The 20,830-nt window shown below is 42.4% G+C and overlaps 1 protein-coding gene across 1 annotated transcript in view; it reads right to left on the bottom strand.

Moving 5' to 3' along the window:
- sez6l (seizure related 6 homolog (mouse)-like) overlaps positions 1 to 20,830 on the bottom strand; it is a gene marked incomplete at both ends in the record, with an annotated part of 47,146 nt that extends 26,316 nt beyond the window's left edge. Inside the window, one exon of the mRNA XM_083908256.1 lies at positions 20,719 to 20,830. Coding sequence (XP_083764382.1) covers positions 20,719 to 20,830 — 112 coding nt within the window. The remainder of the gene's footprint in view (positions 1 to 20,718) is intronic.

The raw sequence follows: 20,830 nt of genomic DNA, 5'->3' as shown, positions 1-20,830 counted from the left end.
AACACATTTCGACATTGTAACGTGCTTATTTGCGAAAATAAGTACATTCTCGGCAGATGTGGCCGCCATCTTTGTTGTAAAAAAATCGGCTGAGTCGCTGAATTCGCAAAGAATCATGGGTAATTTCATCTTCCACTTCGTTTTAAGCCCGCATCAGAGCTCACGACATTGTGAGGGTTGAGGGGAAAATTTAGGGTTAGGCGAGGTATTGGGACGGGGCCAATGACAATAATCAAAATATATCAAATATTCATGAGTGCAAGTGTTAAGCAAGGATAGTGATAATAAGGGTGAATTCCAATTCCTTGCTTAACCCTCAATCTCAAAAATGCGCTGTCCCGATTCTCAGAAAAATTAAGTTGAGGGTCAAGTTTAAGGGCTGTATCGCCCTCAAAATTGAGATTTTCCGAGACCACCCTCGGGAGCAAGGGCTACCCAGAATGCATTGCCTCAACCCTCAACACTTGGTTTTGAGGGCCAGTTAAGATGAAGGGTTGAGCTTGAGGGTTAAGATAGGAATTGGAATTGGCCCAAATTCAGGGTCTAGTGCCTTGCTGTTTTAAAGACTGACTTTTGCTACATGACAAACCAAACACATAAAAGTGTGCCAGAGAAAGGTCACTGTTTCATCACAGTAATCTGATGATGCGGATGCCTGGTGGCTAAAGCTAAAGCCTTAGTGTGTGTGTGTGTGTGTGTGTGTGTGTGTGTGAGTTGTATGGGGACTCCCCGAGGTGCAGCGCTACCTGGATGACCTCTCCATCACAAAGAAGATGAAAGCGGCAAGCGCGCCAGCTTCGTGACAAGGCTTTTTGTAGAAAATAGCGTGGCCCCCGTAGCTCAAAATAACGGGTGTCTATTTCAGGACATCAGTCAAGCACCTAGACGGTTGTATTGATTGCGAGAGCGTCCACAGAGTCCAATCTGTGGGGACAGCCACAACAAAAACAAGACTAACTGCTTTGCTGTCTGGACTGTCATTACTGAAAAGAGTGGAGGAGCTGGTGATGGGTCATCCAGAAAAATGGTGCCATTTTACTAACTGCAAACCACAGGTAATATAACATTGGTACATTCTCTCGCTATAGAGTAAAATATGTCTGTGTCATATCAACATCAGATAAAATGACACGTTGATTCCACGATATGGACGCTTGCCCTCAACGAGGCCAGCAGCACAGAGATTTCCTAAGCCTAACAAAACGCAGATTAACACCGATTAAATATATGCCGTCATTTTAATCGAGGCAGAGTCGAAAGAAATGTGTTTTTAGTCAGTGGCGGAAGACCTGGAGGCCTTCTACTGTCCGGATGGTGATCGGGAGGTTTGTTTCACCATTTGAGAGCGAACAGTCGTGACTTGGACTCTGGAGAGTGCAATTTCACCACACTACTGAAACGCTCTAACACACAACACACTACTGAAACCCTCTCACATACACTACTGAAACACTCTAAAACGCTCTTACTTAGTCTACTGAAACACTCTTCCATATACTACTGAAACTCTCTAAAACGCTCTTACGTAGTCTACTGAAACACTCTTCCCTACACTACTGAAACACTCTAAAATGCTCTCACATACAGTACTGAAACGCTCTCACATACACTACTGAAACACTCTAAAACACTCTCACGTACACTACTGAAATGTATTAATACACGCTCCCATACACTACTAAAACACTCTAAAACGCTCTTACATACACTAATGAAATGCTCTTACATACACTACTGAAACACTCTAAAACACTCTCACATACACTACTGAAACACTCTAAAACACTCTCACGTACACTACTGAAATGCTTTAATACACGCTCCCATACACTACTAAAACACTCTAAAACGCTCTTACATACACTACTGAAACGCTCTCACATACACTACTGAAACGCTCTCACATACACTACTGAAATGCTTTAATACACGCTCCCATACACTACTGAAATGCTCTAAAACGCTCTTACATATACTACTGAAACGCTCTCACATACACTACTGAAACGTTCTCACATACATTACTGAAACGCTTTCACATACACTACTGAAACGCTCTTAAACACTCTCCCATACACTACTGAAATGCTCTTAAACACTCTCCCATACACTACTGAAACGCTCTTAAACACTCTCACATACACTACTGAAACGCTAATACTGAAGTCTGAATAAAAAAGTGAGAGCGCAAACATCCTGTTGCCCTTATGAGAGCAGAAATATGTCCAGATAATGTTGTCCCGATGAAAAGGACTGTCTCACAGCATGGTCAGCTCGTCATCAAGCTCTGCAGAAGCCTTATAACAAACTGTTCATCTGAATCAGGTGTGTTGGTGCAGGGCAACATCTAAAACATGCAGGGTAATGTTCCCTGAGGACCAGGGTTGCGAAACACTGGTCTACTGTAGGTAAAATCATACACCCCTGCTTGAAAACTCCCAACTCCTCCTTTAAATCTTTAGTGTCGACTGGGTTTAGTGGTAGGTTCCTATCAAACGAACACGCACCTGCAGAGGGTGAAAACAAGCGCGCCTGCGTACGTGTGTGTGTGTTTGACTGCAGAGCGCTTGAGCTCACAGCACAATGAGAGTTGTAAAAAAGGAGAAAACAAGGGAGACGGAGGCAGAATCCAATCGTCCTCAGAGGCTGCGCTTTCACTGCCACTCCGGCACAATCGAGTCTGAGGGTGTGAAGCAATGTCAGGAAAGGCTCGAACGGCACCGAGGGGGAAGCCTGACGACAATGAAACCGTGCTCCTTTGTGGGTTTTTGTGTGTGTGCACTTTTGAGAGCCTGAGTAAAAAATAAAGAAAGGAAGCTCATCTTTTTTTTTTTGTTTTGTTTCCTTTGTTAGGTCGGCTTTAATTTGTATTCCATGAGCTGGTGGCTGGTTAGCGCTTTATCAGACCATGAGACTGGCAGCGACTGTATCGAGAAGACATTCCCTGCCTGCTGTGTCTGTTCTCCATGGGCACTCACAGTGATAAACACACACACACACACACACACACACACACACACACACACACATACATACAAAGGTTCTTTGTAGGACATTGCAATGACTTTCAGTTCTTTTGGACAGCCCAAATAAGGTCGTATCCAACCTTAACATGACTAGTTTATGTCTTAGCCTTAACCTTAAAACCCCTTAAACCAGTCCACTGACTTAATGATTCCCTGTGTCAGACGCATAGGATGCCAACACACACACACAAACACACACACACACAAATACACACCAATCAATGTTATCTTGGATCTAGAAATAGGGGTCGGCCGGACTGACCCGAATCTGACAGCAGAGATCCTATTGACCCGGCCAATGACAGATGACCTCTGAACAGATGAGCATGTAGATAATGTAATATCCACTCGTGCACAATTCGCACACACACACACACACACATGGACATACCGATACATGTGAAATGTAAACACGCTAACCTCATTACAACGGACTATTTTCAGTTAACGGGGACTGGATTTATAGATTCAATAACAACATCCTCCTGCCTAATGAGATAAAAGAGCAACATTTTTTTTTTTTAGAGAGAGTTAATTAAAGTTCATTATTGAACTTGGCTGATTTGCAATAGTGGTTTCCATGCTGTCAGATGGAAGTGGGTGATTTTTAATACGTTTCAGTCAAGTGAAACATAGGGCAGGACAACGAGAGGTGCAGTGTTGGCCCTCAGTCAAGATAAAGCCACGTGGTCCTATGTTAGAAAGACAACGAGAGCCATAGTTTTGTTATTGTATTGGTATTTTGGGAGCCCTGAAAATCTACTATCTATGAGATCCCAGAGTGGAAACGATCTCAAAACACCACCGCAATTTAGCGTGGACAACCAATACCCTATACTCGTACAAATTAAAGTAGAACCATATAAGGTTCTTCGGCTTGTCCTCATAGGAGAACCCTTTTTGGCTCCAGGTAGAACCCTTTTTTTTTATATAGGTTCCACCTGGTGCCCTTTTGGAGGGTTGCACCAAGAACCCTTTTAAAACCCTTTATTCAAGAAAGGGGTTTTAAATGGTTCTTACTGGAACCTTTAGTGTTACCAAGAACCCTTGAAAAAGGGTTTTTCAGAAGCAAATGGTTCCAGGTAGGGCCTCAGCTCTTGTAGAAGGACCCTTTTGGAACCCTAAGAGTGTACACAACAGAACTCTCTCAGCTGACCTCCAAGAAGGCCTGCCATGAAAGGGCCTACTATCTGTTTTTTCAAAAGCAGTGAGCACCAGCCTGCCACTAAGTAGCCCTACACTCTTAAGTGCTAAGTAGAACCATATAAGGTTCTTCGGGTTGTCCTCATAGGAGAACCCTCTTTGGTTGAAAGGGGTTTTAAAGGGTTCTCTGGATGAAAATGGTTCTTACTGGAACCATTAGTGTTACCAAGAATCCTTGAAAAACCATTTTCTTCGGGAAAGGGTTTTTCAGAAGCAAATGGTTCCAGGTAGAACCTCAGCCCTTGTAGAAGGACCATTTTGGAACCCTTAATTCTTAGAAGGTACACAAGAGAACTCTCTCAGCTGTCCTCCAAGAAGGCCTGCCATGAAAGGGCCTACTATCTGTTTTTTCAAAAGCAGTGAGCACCAGCCTGCCACTTAGTAGCTCTACACTCTTAAGTGCTAAGTAGAACCATATAAAGTTCTTCGTGCTTGTCCTCATATGAGAACCCTTTTTGGTTGAAAGGGGTTTTAAAGGATTCTCTGGATGAAAATGGTTCTTACTGGAACCATTGGTGTTACCAAGAACCCTTGAACAACCCTTTCTTCGGGAAAGGGGTTTTTCAGAAGCAAATGGTTCCAGGTAGAACCTCAGCCCTTGTAGAAGGAACCCTTATTACTAAGAGTGTAACAGCGACCCAAAGTTTAATTTCACACCACCAAAAACCCTTTTAAAACCCTTTATTCGGGAAAGGGGTTCTAAAGGGTTCTCTGGATGAAAATGGTTCTTACTGGAACCATTAGTGTTACCAAGATCCCTTGAGAAACCCTTTCTTCGGGAAAAGGTTTGCTTTTAGAAGCAAATGGCTCCAGGAAGAACCTCAGCCCTTGCAGAAGGAACCCTTATTTCCAAGAGTGTACCTGCGACCCAGGTTTAATTTCATACCACCAAGAACCCTTTTTAGACCCTTTATTCAGGAAAGGGGTTTTAAAGGGTTCTCTGGAGGAAAATGGTTCTTACTGGAACCATTAGTGTTACCAAGATCCCTTGAGAAACCCTTTCTTCGGGAAAAGGTTTGCTTTTAGAAGCAAATGGCTCCAGGAAGAACCTCAGCCCTTGTAGAAGGAACCCTTATTTTCCAAGAGTAAGAACGTGTTTGTGTGCTGTCAGAAGCAGGTGCCACTGCAGCCAGGCATGACCAGCTGAGCAGATGGCATCATCTGTGAGCTCTTTCTCCTTCAACACCATCGTCCCTCTCATTTGTTCCTCATCCAGTCCTCCGCAAAACTCGTCCAAGTCACGACCAGCTGTCGACTGTGTTATTTTTACGACTCCTCCTTTTACGCTTTTTTACATCTTGTTTTGATATCATCACACGTCTCCGTGACTCATTTGTTGCATGTATCTGCCTCTGTGGTCCCCCCCCCCCCCTCGGGGGGAAACACAACATGATTAATGAGCAATAAATGCTCTCGCTCAACCATATACAAACTCATTTAAATTAATTTCCCCGTTGGATTGCCACGCAACTCTGAGGATTTATTTTGGGAGTGTCTTCTCCATATCAGAAGTGAAAGCTGCTCGACAACATCTTGAATATGTGACCAACAATTCCAACTCTCTAGTAGTACATATATGTGAGCCTACTTCCTCCACCTCCTGAGGGTTTCTTGTCTCAGTTACTAGTTTTAAAGTCATGTGAAAAGTTTTGCAGTTTTACAGCGGTGGTAGCAAGAGTTATAGCGACGTGGTGTCCACCATGTCCATCCCTGTGTGCACTCAAGCATCTTCTCCGAGAGCTCCACCTCGAGAGTGTTCTCTTTGAGCAAAATGTATAAACATGATGCTACATTAGTTAGCAACTGTGTTGCTGCTTTTAAAGTGGACATATTATGCAAAATCAACGTTTTAATCATTTAAATCCTTATATTTGGGACTCTGAAGGCCCTATCAGTCGGCAAAGTGTGAAAAAAAGATGACTCACTCGTGTTTTTGTGGTGCAGGAGATGAAACGCGCGATGTTGACTTCCGCGCTCATTGGGGACGTCGCAATGCGCTAAATTCCTGGAATCGTCATCTCGAGGAGCTCCGCTTTGTCCGTAAAATGCGGCAACGGTCGGTATCTGAAAAACCGGAAGTCCGCGAAAAGATCTATTCTTGGCTCCACAGTGCAACACAGAGTTCTACACAAACTTCCAGCCTCAGAGGATTTATCTGTCCAGTGGATACATGTTATATATGACGGCAATGTGCCTGCTAGAGCCTGCAAATGATCACTTTTCCAAACGCTAACTCCTGTTAGCTCCCAGTAGCCTCTGTGACTGATGTCATTTCCTGTCCCTTAAGTTTTGTTTTACTTTTTTCTTTTTTTTTAAGGTGGACCTAAAGAGATACTACTAAACAGAGCGTTCTGAACAGAACTGTTGTGGTGCTTCATCCTTATTATTGGTATTTTGACCAAAGCATGTCACAGACCTGCTCATTAGGATATGGTTAGGTATAATATGACCCCTTCAAAGTTTCTCTGTGTAAGAATTGGTGAAATCACACTGTTTGAATTCGATTTTGAACTTCGTCGATTCAAAAACTTCGTTAGAGTGTTGAGCGTATTTTCTTGTACCAAATGAGGTTGTATTATCTTAGCCCTATGCTAATGCTAATTGTAGCCTCGCTAGCTTACCTTTGGAAATAGGTTCGCCAAGTTAGCCCAGCCTCTTAACTCCCACCTACACTGTCTGGTCACAACAGCTACCTACGCTAATGCTAATCGGAAATTTAAAAAAAAAAAATTGTGTTGTGCCTAATGGGGTTGCACAGTGTTTGAATTCGATTTTGAATTTCGTCGATTCAAAACCTTCGTTGCTACCTTAAACGAGGACACTGAGCGCAATGCACAGAATCAATTTTGAATCGAATATTTATTTTGAATCGTATTCCATCAGTAAGCAACTTATAAACCCTGCCTTTTAACAGCATATATAACACGTAACTAACTGCATTTCTGCCGTGCATTATTCCACTTGTAAAGTGGCCGTGCCAAAGCTTCAGCTCCACAGATGGACCTCAGTCACAAGAGAGGTGACGATGGCAAATCCACACATTCACATAGCGATCAGTGATTGTGTGTTACATAAATGTGTTTGTCATTGTGTGTTCGTCATGCCTTTGCCAACGAGAATCACTTGTGCCTCGACACACAGAGTAAGAAGTGACTCTGTAGTGTTCTGTATACGACTGTGGCTGCACTAAGAACCAACACGGGGGGGTAAAAAAGAAGAAATAATTCAAAGTGGTGCATTTTGCAGCCACGGCTTTGGGACTTTTGTGTCCTCTCTTATGCGAAAAAAATATTTAATCCTCGCAAGGATTAAATGTCCCTGTAAAGGAAAAGGAAGAAGAAGAAGAAAATAAATAAATAAATGAAACCAGAGTCTGAACAATTCTACGTCGTTCCAATGGCTGCTGCAGAGTTTGACACTCGGGCTTTAGGGCTGAGATTAGGACGGGATTGTGTGAAAATGTCAGGCGCCGGCGCGGTGGTTAAGGCTGGGATTACTCGAGGAAATGAAAGCTAAGGCCAACGGAGTTCCTCGCAAGTTTGCTTTCGGTAATAGCGGGCGCGTGTGTTTGTGCCGACGACGCGCGTACGCGTTTGTTTGCCGCTCCGCTGAGCGGAAAAAACATCACTGTGTGAGTGCACTCGCAGCAGCGAAAAAAGTCATTGAAACTCCACTCACACTCCTGCCTGCCTCCGGTAAGAAGACGGGAGGGCTGAAGAGAGGGAGGAGAGGTGGGATAAAGGGATGCCAAAGGAAACAGACGTCTCTGACCAACACAGCACTCTTGCTGTGTTTTCACTCCAGGAGACGTCTACGACAATGATGACTTCTCACTTTGCTGATTGTATTTTGTAAGCTAAAATGTAGCGTCGCTAAAGTGCATTCTAAGTGGCAGCGGAATAATCCGGGCTGCGACGACGACTCGATCATTGATCGTCACACAACACGATTTACAATTGGTTTGAATTTTCAAAATCTTATAAGTGAACGAATGGTCTTCTGGTTTCTTTGTTGCGTAAAACAAAGAAATAATTAAGACATTTGAGAACATCAGCATTTCCGGGGAACCAATTCCCGTTGACCAATACTTTCTGTACCAAAATTACTTTTTATTCAGTAAATTTAAAGTTCGTATAATCGAACAGACTACTACTAATAATAATAATCATTAGTTGCAGCCAAATAAATTATTTTCTTGTACCAAATGAGGTTGTATTATCTTAGCCCTATGCTAATGCTAATTGTAGCCTCGCTAGCTTACTTTTGGTAACAGGTTCGCCAAGTTAGCCCAGCCTCTTCACTCCCACCTCCACTGTCTGGTCACAACAGCTACCTACGCTAATGCTAATCGAAAAAAGAAAATTCTGTTGTGCCTAATGAGGTTGCACAGTGTTTGTATTATGTTAGCCCTACGCTAATGCTAATCATAGCCTCACTAGCTTACCTCCCTGCTCCACACAGCGCAGCTGCTGCTGATGAGCCGCTGCCTGCCTGGTCACAACAGCTAGCTATGCTAATGCTAATTGGAAAAAAAAATAATTGCGTTGGGCCTAATGAGGTTGCACAGTGTTTGCATTACATTAGCCCTACGCTAATGCTAATTGTAGCCTCGCTAGCTTACCTTTGGAAACAGGTTCGCCAAGTCAGCGGCAAAGTAGTAGCATGCTAATGCTAAATAAATGACTTTATTGTTTGTATTATTATTATTATATTGTGAAAATTTCCAACATTTCCAAAAACTATTTAAAACACCACATGAATGAGATACTGTACTTGGTTAAACGCAAGTGTGGAGTTAAAGTTATAACGGACAGCAACGGCATACTTTGTTAGCATGCGTGGCGATGATTTGGAGATAGATTTCCATAGCAATGTTTGAAGATATCAAGCTTTCAACTCAGCTCGAGAAAGACCACTGCACATCTTACAGAGTGAGTGCACTTGTGTGTGTGTGTGTTCATAGTGTGTTTGCAGGTCTGTCACAGGTGTGTGGACTCCATGTTTTTAATCTATGAATAAAAGAAGACGTGTATGCATCAACTGTGAAAGAGCAGAGCTAAGAGGAGTCGTGGAAGACAGGAGGTATGCTTTTAGTGCCTCACATGTACAACACAAAATCCACTATTGTCTGTTTAAAACCCTAAATCCATCACACAGTAATAAATAATAAAGGCTAATACTTCTCCACTTTTTCCTGGTATATGAGATGAGGATTATTTTCTCCAGTGGGATTGAGTCTGAGTGCAACGCACTCGCTTTTACTGTGACAAATAGTTGATGTGCTCTAAAAGTGTGTGGACCCAATGAACTCACCACAAAGAAGCGTAGTACTGATCTGTACCTGAAGGCACGTGACCTATGAGTGGGTTGAGACCCAAGTTGAACCTAATTTACAGTGTGGGTGTTCTGTTTTGTAAATATCACACTGATACTGTACATGATAATGCACTGTTTGAATACGCTGTGATAACAGAAAAGTGTAAAAAATGCGAGAAAGGTTAGTATAGTATGACGTTTTTGTCAAACTTTGGACCAAATTTTTTTTTCAAAAAAATTGACAAATTTTGGACGACATAGTATAGTATGACGTTTTTGTCAAATTTTGGGCCAAAAATTTTATTAAACTTTTTTTTGGCAAATTCTGGACGACATAGTATAGTATGATATTTTTGTCAAATTTTGGACCAAAATATTTATTTCCAAAATATTGTCAAATTTTGAACGACATAGTATAGTATGATGGTTTTTTTTTGTCAAATGTTGGACCAAAAAAATATTCCCCAAAAAATTGTCAAATTTTGGACGACATAGTACAGTATGACGTTTTTGTCAAATTTTGGGTAACATTTTTTTTTTCAAAAAAAATTGTCAAATTTTGGACAACATAGTATAGTATGACTTTTTTGACAAATTTTGGACAAAAATTTTATTTAAAAAAATTTGTCAAATTCTGGACAACATAGTATAGTATGACATTTTTGTCAAATTTTGGACCAAAATATTTATTTCAAAAATATTGTCAAATTTTGAACGACATAGTACAGTTATGACTTTTTTGTCAAATTTTGGGTAACATTTTTTTTTCAAAAAAAAAAATCAAATTTTGGACGACATAGTATAGTATGACTTTTTTGACAAATTTGGGACAAATTTTTTTTTTTTTCTAAATTGTCAAATTTTGGACGACATAGTATAGTATGACGTTTCTGTCGAATACATATAAGTATAGCTTTAAAGACCTTGACTTTTAATAAACTATTTGTGCTGACACATTTACCACAGTCAGTGTCCAAGAGAATTAGCAGAGAGTGTCCGACGGTGGTGGACACTCTTAACCGCTGGCTGCTGGTGTTTAGTGAAGCAATTATGTCGTTTCGGTGGTTTATGGATCATATTGGATTATAGCTTTTTCCTGAAATCACATCCAGTGATTTAGGCAGTATTGGACCGTTACAAATACTGAAAAAAATGTGTAGGCTGCATATTTTGAACTCAAACTATATGTTCAAGTTTGAACGGATATCTGAAGTTCAGAGCCTTAATCCCTGCTCCTGACTGAGTCAGCATTAACTCCAGTTTTAAAAAAAAGTCTCTTCAGATGACCTGAGCTGCTGCAGCAGCAGTAGAGGCTCACTCATATCGAATTTTTGAATGATTTTTTTTTTCTTTGGGAGTGAAGAACACAAGAGGAAGAGTCCATTTCAGTGGATCTCTAACAGGAGCTCCACTTCAGAGCGTGATTGACAGCTATGCAGCAGGAAGCTGGGGTTTTGGACTGAGGCTTTAAATTCATCCTGCGTCCTCCTTCAAAACTGTTGGAGCATAAATTTCTCAACAGCTCCGAAGGGGCTTTGCTGGTGCACCATGACAGGAGTCAATCAATCAATCCCCCTGACCAGGCAGCATAGTACAGCAGCAGCAGTGATGATCCAGGACAACTAAAAAACTAGAGACAATCGTTGTGGTAAAAAAATAAACATATTCTCCATCCAACAACAGACACAGTTTGTCGCACGCGTCTGCAAAACTACTTCAGCGGGATTTCCGTATCAAAGGCAAAGAGACGAGGCAGCTTAGTTCGAGCTTTGAGGCAAATGGGAACTGAAATAGTAACCTTTCAAAAAAAAAAGACTCGGCTGCAGACAACACTTGCTTGTGCCAGTCTGCTTTGTGACGAGACACAAGAACGTGTCAGGACACATTTATGCGTAAGACCGCAAAATCCGTATTGTCACGCTAATCCAGGAGAACCGCAGCAAATCTACTTTCAGACCACCCCTCAAGCAAAATCGTAGAATTTCATTGCCCCTTTAAAGTTTGCTACGACCAAGGAATCGGGGACTAAACGTACAGTAGATCAAACCTGAGGAAGTGTTTTCAGTTTCTGAACAGGTGAGATACTAATATAAACTAAAAAAGCACTCGGAGAGCGCAGACATCCGCCAAGGCAGCAGTACAGTGCCTACAAAATAGCGATAAAAATAGTGATAGCATCTACGGATCACGACCACGTTCCTGGTCCTATTGAGGACATTTCCTGAAAATGGGTGGAAAAAAAGTTATTTTTTTTATTTTTTTTAATCTCAAATTTTGGATGATATAGTATAGTGTGACGTTTTTGGTCAAATTTTGGACCAACGTTTTTTTTTTTCCAAAAAATCTCAAATTTTAGAAGACATAGTACAGTATGACATTTTTGTCAAATTTTGGACCAAAATTTTTTTTTCAAAAAAATTCTGAAATTGTGGACGCCATAGTACAGTATGACGTTTTTGTAAAATTTTGGGCCACATTTTATTTTTTTTAAAAAGTGTCAAATTTTGGACGACATAGTACAGTATGACACTTTTGTCAAATTTTGGACCAACAAATATTTTCCCAAAAAATTGTCAAATTTTGGACAAAATTTTTTTTCAAAAAAATTCTCGCATTTTGGACGATATAGTATAGCATGACGTTTTTGGGCAAATTTTGTAAAAAAAAAAAGTTTCAAAAACACGTCAAATTTTGGACGACATAGTCACACTCGGAGAGCGCAGACCTCCGCCAAGGCAGCAGCTCAGTGCCTACAAAATAGCGATAAAAATAGTGATAGCGTCTACGGATCACGACCACGTTCCTTGTCCTATTGCGGACATTTCCTGAAAATGAGTGGAGAGGTGGTCTGCGCTCTCCGAGTGCTTTTCTCGTTTACAGCATGTGGAGATGAAGCTGTCAGAATCAGGGTCATTTGTTGCTGCAAAAGAATCTTAATAAAGTATTTCAAAGTGCATGCTGTGTTTGTGTTTGTGTGTGTGTGTGTGTGTGTGTGTGTTCATGGTGATGCAGAGACATGTCAGCCAGTCCAGCAGTGTGACTCACTGATGTGTTTTTAATGGGTTTTGGGAAACAAAAGGAGCTCTGTGGCTCAGAGGAATAAGATTCACTCGGCTTTGCATTCACAGGCAGTACTTGTTATTATTAAGACACAGTCATTGTTGGTTCAGGGGGGGCTTTTTAATGGGATGTGTGTGAAAATGAGACCCGTACAAGACTAAACTTAAAAGCCAAAAGAGACAACATGTTGATCTTGTCATAATAATGATAAAACAGTATGTTTGCATTTAGATTGGTAACCTGTGTTTGTTTTCACTTTGTAAATGTAGCCTCTTTGACGCTAAAATGGTTGGGTACAGAGCTCCAGTAGCTATGGTAGCGTCCTCTGACAGGCAACCATGCTGTTCACTTCTGTAAAAGTATATACTAACATCACACACACACATATATAAGTGCTGTCAAACGTTAATGTGTTAACAGAGTTTAACGGCGTCAACGCTAACGCATGTTAACGTACAACGCGTTTCCGTGACTCCCGATTGTTAAAATGAGTCTCTAAAGTGACGCTAAACTTTAAAAAACAGAGGCACACATACGCGGTACATAGGTACGCTGGTTATTTGTAGCGCTAAACCTAACCCTTTTCCTTTAATAAACAGACCGTTCCAGTTCGACTTTGGGCGCGCTAACCGGCGCTAAAAGGAGCTAATGCTAAAAGCTAACGGGGCTAACTGGTAAGCGGTGCCTGGACTCCGGTGTCGCGGCACGTAAACATGACGTCACGTGACTCTTTTTACGGTCAGTCGTCATGGAAACGTGCGCTAACATGCGCTAACGTGCGCTAATATAATATATAATATATCAGTACTGCTATCTGTACCGTGTCACGGCGCACATGTGGTTATATCAGGCGAATGGCTATGTTATGGCTAGTTATGCAAATTAGGCGATGGCGCCGTTTAGCGACTTCTCGCGACTTTTAGGACAGCCAATAGCTACTTTCCTTACTGAGGAGTTGGCAACACCGATTTTAAGATGCACATTATGAGATAAATCACTCATATCGAGCCAAAATGACCCTTAAATGTTTAAATTCAGACAAATAAATGTGCACACATTTTCAATATATGTCTCGTCGATCACTTAGAGGCTTTATATTTATATATATTTCCTTTCCTTCAGCCTTCGCAAAAGGATGTCACCAACTGAGCGTAATCAAGACACAATTGACCGACCCCCTAAAAGTGGACCTCGAGGCGATCCTGGCATGTTGAAAATGCCACACGACCGCAAAGACGATTTACGACGAGCAAACTCCACGTTCACACTCTAATGGATTCTCCTCTGTCTCTCTGCAGGATTGAGTTTCAGTGTAGCCAGCAGCCACCTGTGAGGGAGGAAACCCAATTTCAATTCTGTTATGCTTCCAAAAGTCCTCTCTCTGTGTGTGTGTGTGTGTGTGTGTGTGTGTGTGTGTGTTAAACCTTGACTGCAGTCACTGATGAGAAAAGCCACTGTTAACTCCGTGTTGTGATAGCGATAGCTCAGGTTTTGTGAAGCGAGGTTGTATGAACTGGCTGACAGTGACACTGCTCAGTGCACCTGCACTTAAGGGATTTAAGGGAAAACATATATTAACTTAACTAAAGAACTACAAGCGTCAACTTTTTCTCACCACTTTCCCAATGGAAACTTAAAGTAGTCATATTATACCCTATTTCTCCAAGTTAACCTAGTTCCCTGGTGTCCTAATAAACATGTCTGTGACATGCTTGGTCAAAAATACCATAAGGATGAAGCACCACAGCAGTTCAATCACCCTGCCAAAACAGCCCTGTTCAGAACGCTGTTTAGTAGTATCTCTTTAGTTCCACCTTAAAAAAAAAGCAAAACGAAACTTAAGGGACAGGAAATGACATCAGCCACAGAGGCTACTGGGAGCTAACAGCAGTTAGCATTTGGAAAAGTGATCATTTGCAGGCTCTAGCAGGCACATTGCCGTCATATATAACATGTATCCACTGGACAGATAAATCCTCTGAGGCTGGAAGTTTGTGTAGAACTCTGTGCTGCACTGTGGAGCCAAGAATAGAACTTGGCTCCACAGTGCAGCGAGACAACAATTGCAGGAAGTTAGCGCATTGTGACGTCCCAGTGAGCGCCGAAGTCAACACCGTGTGTTTCATCTCACACTCCCGACTGATAGGGTCTCCAGAGTCCCAGGCTGGAAGTTTGTGTAGAACTCTGTGCTGCACTGTGGAGCCAAGAATATAACTTTTCAGGGACATCCGGTAGTCATCTGGACTGTTTATGATCTGTATTACATGCATAAAATGTATGTTGTTGTCTCTTCAAAGTTAAAATAAAGGACATTTACCTGTGGTAGAAACAATTCAACAATTCTATAAGGAATACTTAGGCTTTAAAGGCACCATATGTAAGAATGTGGCCAAAAACGGTTACTACATTGAAATTCAAAATACCGAGGTCTTTTCGGTTTTGTTTTCTGACGTAACTGGCAACCCGTGGTTGCTCGGCAGCTGAGACTCTACTGACTGCAATGATTGGTAGACGGAGGTAGGTGGCGCCACATGCCAAAACGTGATTTCAAAACATAAACATGATTTGCAGTCTGCAAATAAATTTTTTTTAATGCAAATATTGTGTCTGTACTGTTGTTGTTGGTGAGTTCAGTTTGTTATATGAACATTATTCCTGAGTCTCTGTGACATATTAGGAGGATTTTATGGCCAGTTGCTTTAGATTTATTACTTAATGCATCTTTTAAATGACGTGTTATTGAGTTAGTTTTTTTTTCAGATACAGATATCAATGTCCGTGTTTTCTTGTTTACACGGTGCCGTTCTGTCATTTCCTGACGCTTACGTGACACAATATCCTTAAAAACTCTGAAGCCCTCTGAAGGATCTCTTTGTATAATAAAGGAGAAGGGTTTGTTTGTTTGTTTGTTTGTTTTTTGAACCATCTCATCTGTCTCCCCCATCACATTTCCTCTCCTCCTGCTTTTCAAAGGTATTAGGAAAGAGGAAGACAGAGAGCAGATCAGAGGAAGGAAGCGGGAGACAAACGGGAAATTGCAAGAGAGAGAGAGGGAGAACGCAAGAGGACGAAAAAGCTATATTTTCTACGTTAAGTGGACACGCCTCGATGATCTTCGCACAACAGAACCAGCATCAGCGTGGCGTCTATAGAGCGGCGCTCTGGATGCAGGGAAAAAAACTGCAGTTTGGCTCCGTTTCCCCGGCTGGTGCTCTCCAATCTCCGCACAGATGTCAAGCTGTCTTTGCAGCAGATTATCGCTCTCACCCTGAGAAATTAGACCATGCAGTGATCCGGCCTATCTTCACACACACACACACACACACACAGGCACAATCTGCGGCATTAAACACACACACAAACACACACACACAAGCAAACACACAAACACACACACGCATGCAAAACGACAGAACCTGCGCTGTGACACTACATCGCTGCTGGGCGATCTCATTAACCACAGACGCTGACTGTGTGATGGAACCAGTGATGCAGCGCGTGGTACAGTGTGTGTGTGTGCGTGTGTGTGTGCGTGTGTGTGTGTGTAACATTTAACACTTGTGCACATTCTACGGGAGAAGACAGGAGTGACACGAGGATTGATTAAGGAGAAGACTGAAGCCTTCTGGGAAAAAGGCTGATGAATTCATGCTAACGTGTTTGTGTGCGTGTGTGTGTGTGTGTGTGTGTGTGTGTGTGTGTGTGTGTGTGTGTGTGTGTGACGGGGTAAATGAATGAAGCCTAGCTCAGCAGGGAAGCCCTCATTAACAGTCACGGGACATTCGGCATCTGTGTACGACCAACTGTCACTTTGGAATGTTTTTCTTTCTTTCTTTTTTTTCGTCCCCCCCCCTCCCTCCCAAATCAAATCAAAGTGTGAAAGTGATCAAATCTGCTGGAACGAGATGTTCAGCAAGAGACGACGTGTGATGATCACATTAAACATTGCAAGTGTTAATAACCCTGAGCACCGCAGCAGTTCAATCACGCTGCCAAAACAAGCTCTGTTCAGAACACTCTGTCTAGGTCCACCTTAAAAAAAAAAAGTAAAACGAAACTTAAGGGACAGGAAATGACATCAGCCGCAGAGGCTACTGGGAGCTAACAGCAGTTAGCATTTGGAAAAGTGATCATTTGCAGGTCATATTACCGTCATATATTACATTTATCCACTGGACAGATAAATCCTCTGGAGGCTGGAAGTTTGTGTAGAACTCTGTGCTGCACTGTGGAGCCAAGAATAACGGATAACGCTAACCTCGCCAGCAATGTCGCGTGTTTTACAGACAAAGCGGAGCTCCACGAGACAACGAGGAAATTCAATCCAGGAATTTAGGTGACGTCCCAAATGAGCGCAGAAGTCAACAACACGAGTCGTCTTTTTTCACACTTTGCCGACTGATAGGGCCTCCAGAGTCCCAAATATAAGGGTTTAAATGTTTAAAAATGTATTTTGCATCATCAAATTGCACAAAAATCACATTATTCCAGACCTGCAGCATTACATCTTCAACACGGATAAACTTTCCCTCATTCTACTCCAGAAAACACTAGGCTACGAAGAGGAAAAGCTGTGATGATCATTGTGAGTTATGTTATGCCCTTAAGTTTCCTCTTCACTGCTGACTGGGAAGCTGCAAACTTCTGAGTTGTGATTAATATGAAGTGATGACTAGGACTTTGTGGTGTGTGGGTTCCCATTAGTCCACCTTCTACACTTGCTTTGAGTGTGTTTTATAGCAGTGATCCACCTCCCGCCGCTCTGATCCAGTAAAATCCTCCAGTTGGCATGTCACTGACTGTTTCATCATCCTGGCTCACAGCATCTATCCACCATCTTCACATTTTTATTGAAACAGCCAGTGAAAGAGTCGAGTAGCTCGGCATATTGCAGGGTATACGTCTATAGCACACAGTGCTACGTTACGTAGATGTACGACGTTAATGAAAACTCACCCCGTAAGAAGATAGAAGGTTAATAATAAGAGGTTCGGGGTGCTGCGTCTGTTCCTCAGTTGTCATGTCCGTTCGGCCGCTAAATAATCCAGCTGTTTGTTGTTTTCGCGACAACGAAATCTGCTAACGTTTATGCTAACGCGTTAGCATAAAGATCGCTAGCTTAAAACGCTAACGAGTCCACTCACGCAGCAGAAGTGAGATTTGTGTCTGTCTCAGTGTTTGTTAAGAAGTACAGCCACAGTTTGGTTCTTCTGCGGTTCTTCCTTGTCCGTCTTCATTCAACGGTAAACACACTCACACTCACCGCAGCAGCTGCTACTTCCTGGTTCACTCGCTGTTTGTTTACATTCGCGAGGCCGTCAACATGACAGCCACGTCCCAGAATGCAACGCGACGCCACAAGCCCTATTCAGATACAAATGCTGTGATTTGAAGCATTCTTCAAATGGCTTCTTCAAAACTTCCACTTGCACAATTTTTGAGTTCTGAGCTGTGCCGACTTTAGCCGCGACGGGCGGGGCCACAGTTATATTCTGGACGTGTTCTAATCCAGTGAGTGACAGATAATTATACCGTATAGTCATTATAGCACTGCTAATACAGCAAAGCTAGCGGTGGCCTAATTAAAAAAAAAAGTCACAGAAAAACATCAAGTATGCACGGAGCAGCGATAAAAGAACCTGGAAGTCGCTGCACGTGAACACATCAAAGTACGAGAAGTGTCACATCGGAATCATGTTTTTCATCATCTGCAGCTCTTTTAATCACCTCGTCTCACTGTGTCCTCTTCCTCCTCCTCCTCCTCCTCCTCCTCCTCCTCTACAGCTGCTGCAGAATCAACTCCACCAGCTGCTGGTCTCCATCAGCCAGACCACGAGTACTTCCACAACAGGAGGTGGACGCAGACCAATTATTAATGTGCAATTTGCAGGAATTATGTGGGGAAATTCACCACTATTTTGGCTAGTGGGGAGTGAAGTTACCGTTTACTGCGCCACGTTTGTTTGTTTCGTACCTTGTCCCTTGAGTAGCAACTGCACCGAGTGTTTGAAATATTCAATTACATAGATAGATAGATAGATAGATAGATAGATAGATAGATAGATAGATAGATAGATAGATAGATAGATAGATAGATAGATAGATAGATAGATAGATAGATAGATAGATAGATAGATAGATAGATAGATAGATAGATAGATAGATAGATAGATAGATAGATAGATAGATTATTATTGTTATTTTTGCTTCTTATCGTCCTGTACCACCAGTGTACCAGCGCACAGAAATGGCTCTCAAATGTGTGGTTGTAAACATGTTGAATCACAAATGTTTCTGCAAACTGAAGATAGATAGATAGACAGACAGACAGACAGACAGACAGACAGACAGACAGACAGACAGACAGACAGACAGACAGATAGACAGATAGATAGATAGATAGATAGATAGATAGATAGATAGATAGATAGATAGATAGATAGATAGATAGATAGATAGATAGATAGATAGATAGCGACATTGATGAATGACGGTGACCATCCCACAATAACAGCAGCAGCAGCACATACATTCTGTTCAAAGAACAATTCATCTGTCACGTCCACGCTCCTCTATAACGCCGTCTGTGTGGATGTTAGACGAGAAAGTGACAAGAAAGGACTCTTCGTCAACATCAGCAGCAGCAGAATCAATGTCACTGTCAGCAGCAGTGACAACGGGGACGTTACACCACTGTCTATGGCCCTAACCCTGAAAACAGCAGCCTACTTAAAGTTGCTTTCAGACCTGCAACAAAAACTTCGTCTTAACGACACATTAAAGGTTACATATTATGCAAAATCAACTTTGTAATCATTTAAATCCTTATATCTGGGACTCTGGAGGCCCTATCAGTCGGCAGAGTGCGAGATGAAACACGCGGCGTTGACTTCAGCGCTCATTGGAACGTCGCAATGCGCTAACTTCCTGGAATTGTTGTCACGCGGAGCTCCGATTTGTCCGTAAAAAACACGCGAGAGTGCTGGCGGTCCGCAAAGTCCGCGAAAAAAAGTTCTATTACTCTTGGCTCCACAGTGCAGCACAGAGTTCTACACAAACTTCCACCCTCAGAGGATTTATATGACGGCAATGTGCCATGCAAATGATCACTTTTCCGAATGCTAACTGCTGTTAGCTCCCAGTAGCCTCTGCAGCCGATTTCCTCATTTCCTGTCCCTTAAGTTTCGTTTTTTTTTACCTTTTTTTTAAGGTGGACTTAAAGAGATACTACTAAACGGAGCGTTCTGAACAGGGCTGTTTTGTGCAGCGTGATTGAACTGCTGTGGTGCTTCATCCTTATGGTCATTTTTGACCAAAGCATGTCACAGACATGTTCATTAGGACACCAGGGTTAACTTGGAGAAACAGGCTATAATGCGACTCCTTTTAACGACAACTCACGACACCAGCTTCTTCTGCATATCCACATTTCATAAACACCTACTCTAAATCACACTCGATGTTCTCCGTGGATGCACGGATGTTTCCAATGTCAACTTTATGACGCTCCGACATAGAAGAACCCCCCTCTTCCTCCTCCTCCTCCTCCTCCTTCTGGTCTCCCACGCATGTGAAACAGTCTAACTGCAGAGTCTGCTGACAGGTGATCTCTCTCTCTCTCTCTCTCTCTCTCTCTCTCTCTCTCTCTCTCTCTCTCTCTCTCTCTCTCTCTCTCTCTCTCTCTCTCTCTCTCTCTCTCTCTCTGCATCCATTCCTGCTCTGCTGATGGAGTCTCCCACGCACACGGGGTGGGCTCCGTTCCACATGCACAGTGTATTGCGCCTTGTGTTCCTGCATATGCACACATATATATATATATATATATACTTGAATTTCTGGAAACACCAAACCCCCTTAACGCAGAACCTCCTTTCTGAGGAGCTGGTTATGGTTAAGAATGATTTTGGGGGATATTTTTTGGGGCAAGAGTCCTAAGAAGAGGAGCTGGGGCAAATAAATGTGTTGGAACAGTAAATAACGCACTAAGACTTCAAAGACTCTGTGTGTGTGTGTCTGTTGTTGTGCAGCACATTTTAAAACACACACACACACACACCAGAAGTCACCTTGCTGTTATTGTGGACGAGAGTGTAAACACAGTCAGTCACTGTACCTGATGATGATGATGATGCTGATGCTGGTGCTGATGCTGATCCTCTGCTGCTCCACAGCAGCCACATCCACAGCGCCGCGGGCACCATGACCGAGCAGGCGGCCGGTGGCAT

Source organism: Microchirus variegatus, assembly GCF_963457635.1.
Source record: "Microchirus variegatus genome assembly, chromosome: 1".
Classification (NCBI taxonomy): domain Eukaryota; kingdom Metazoa; phylum Chordata; class Actinopteri; order Pleuronectiformes; family Soleidae; genus Microchirus; species Microchirus variegatus.
Note: the sequence above shows the minus strand (reverse complement) of the source record. Positions and strands in the feature narration are given on the sequence as shown.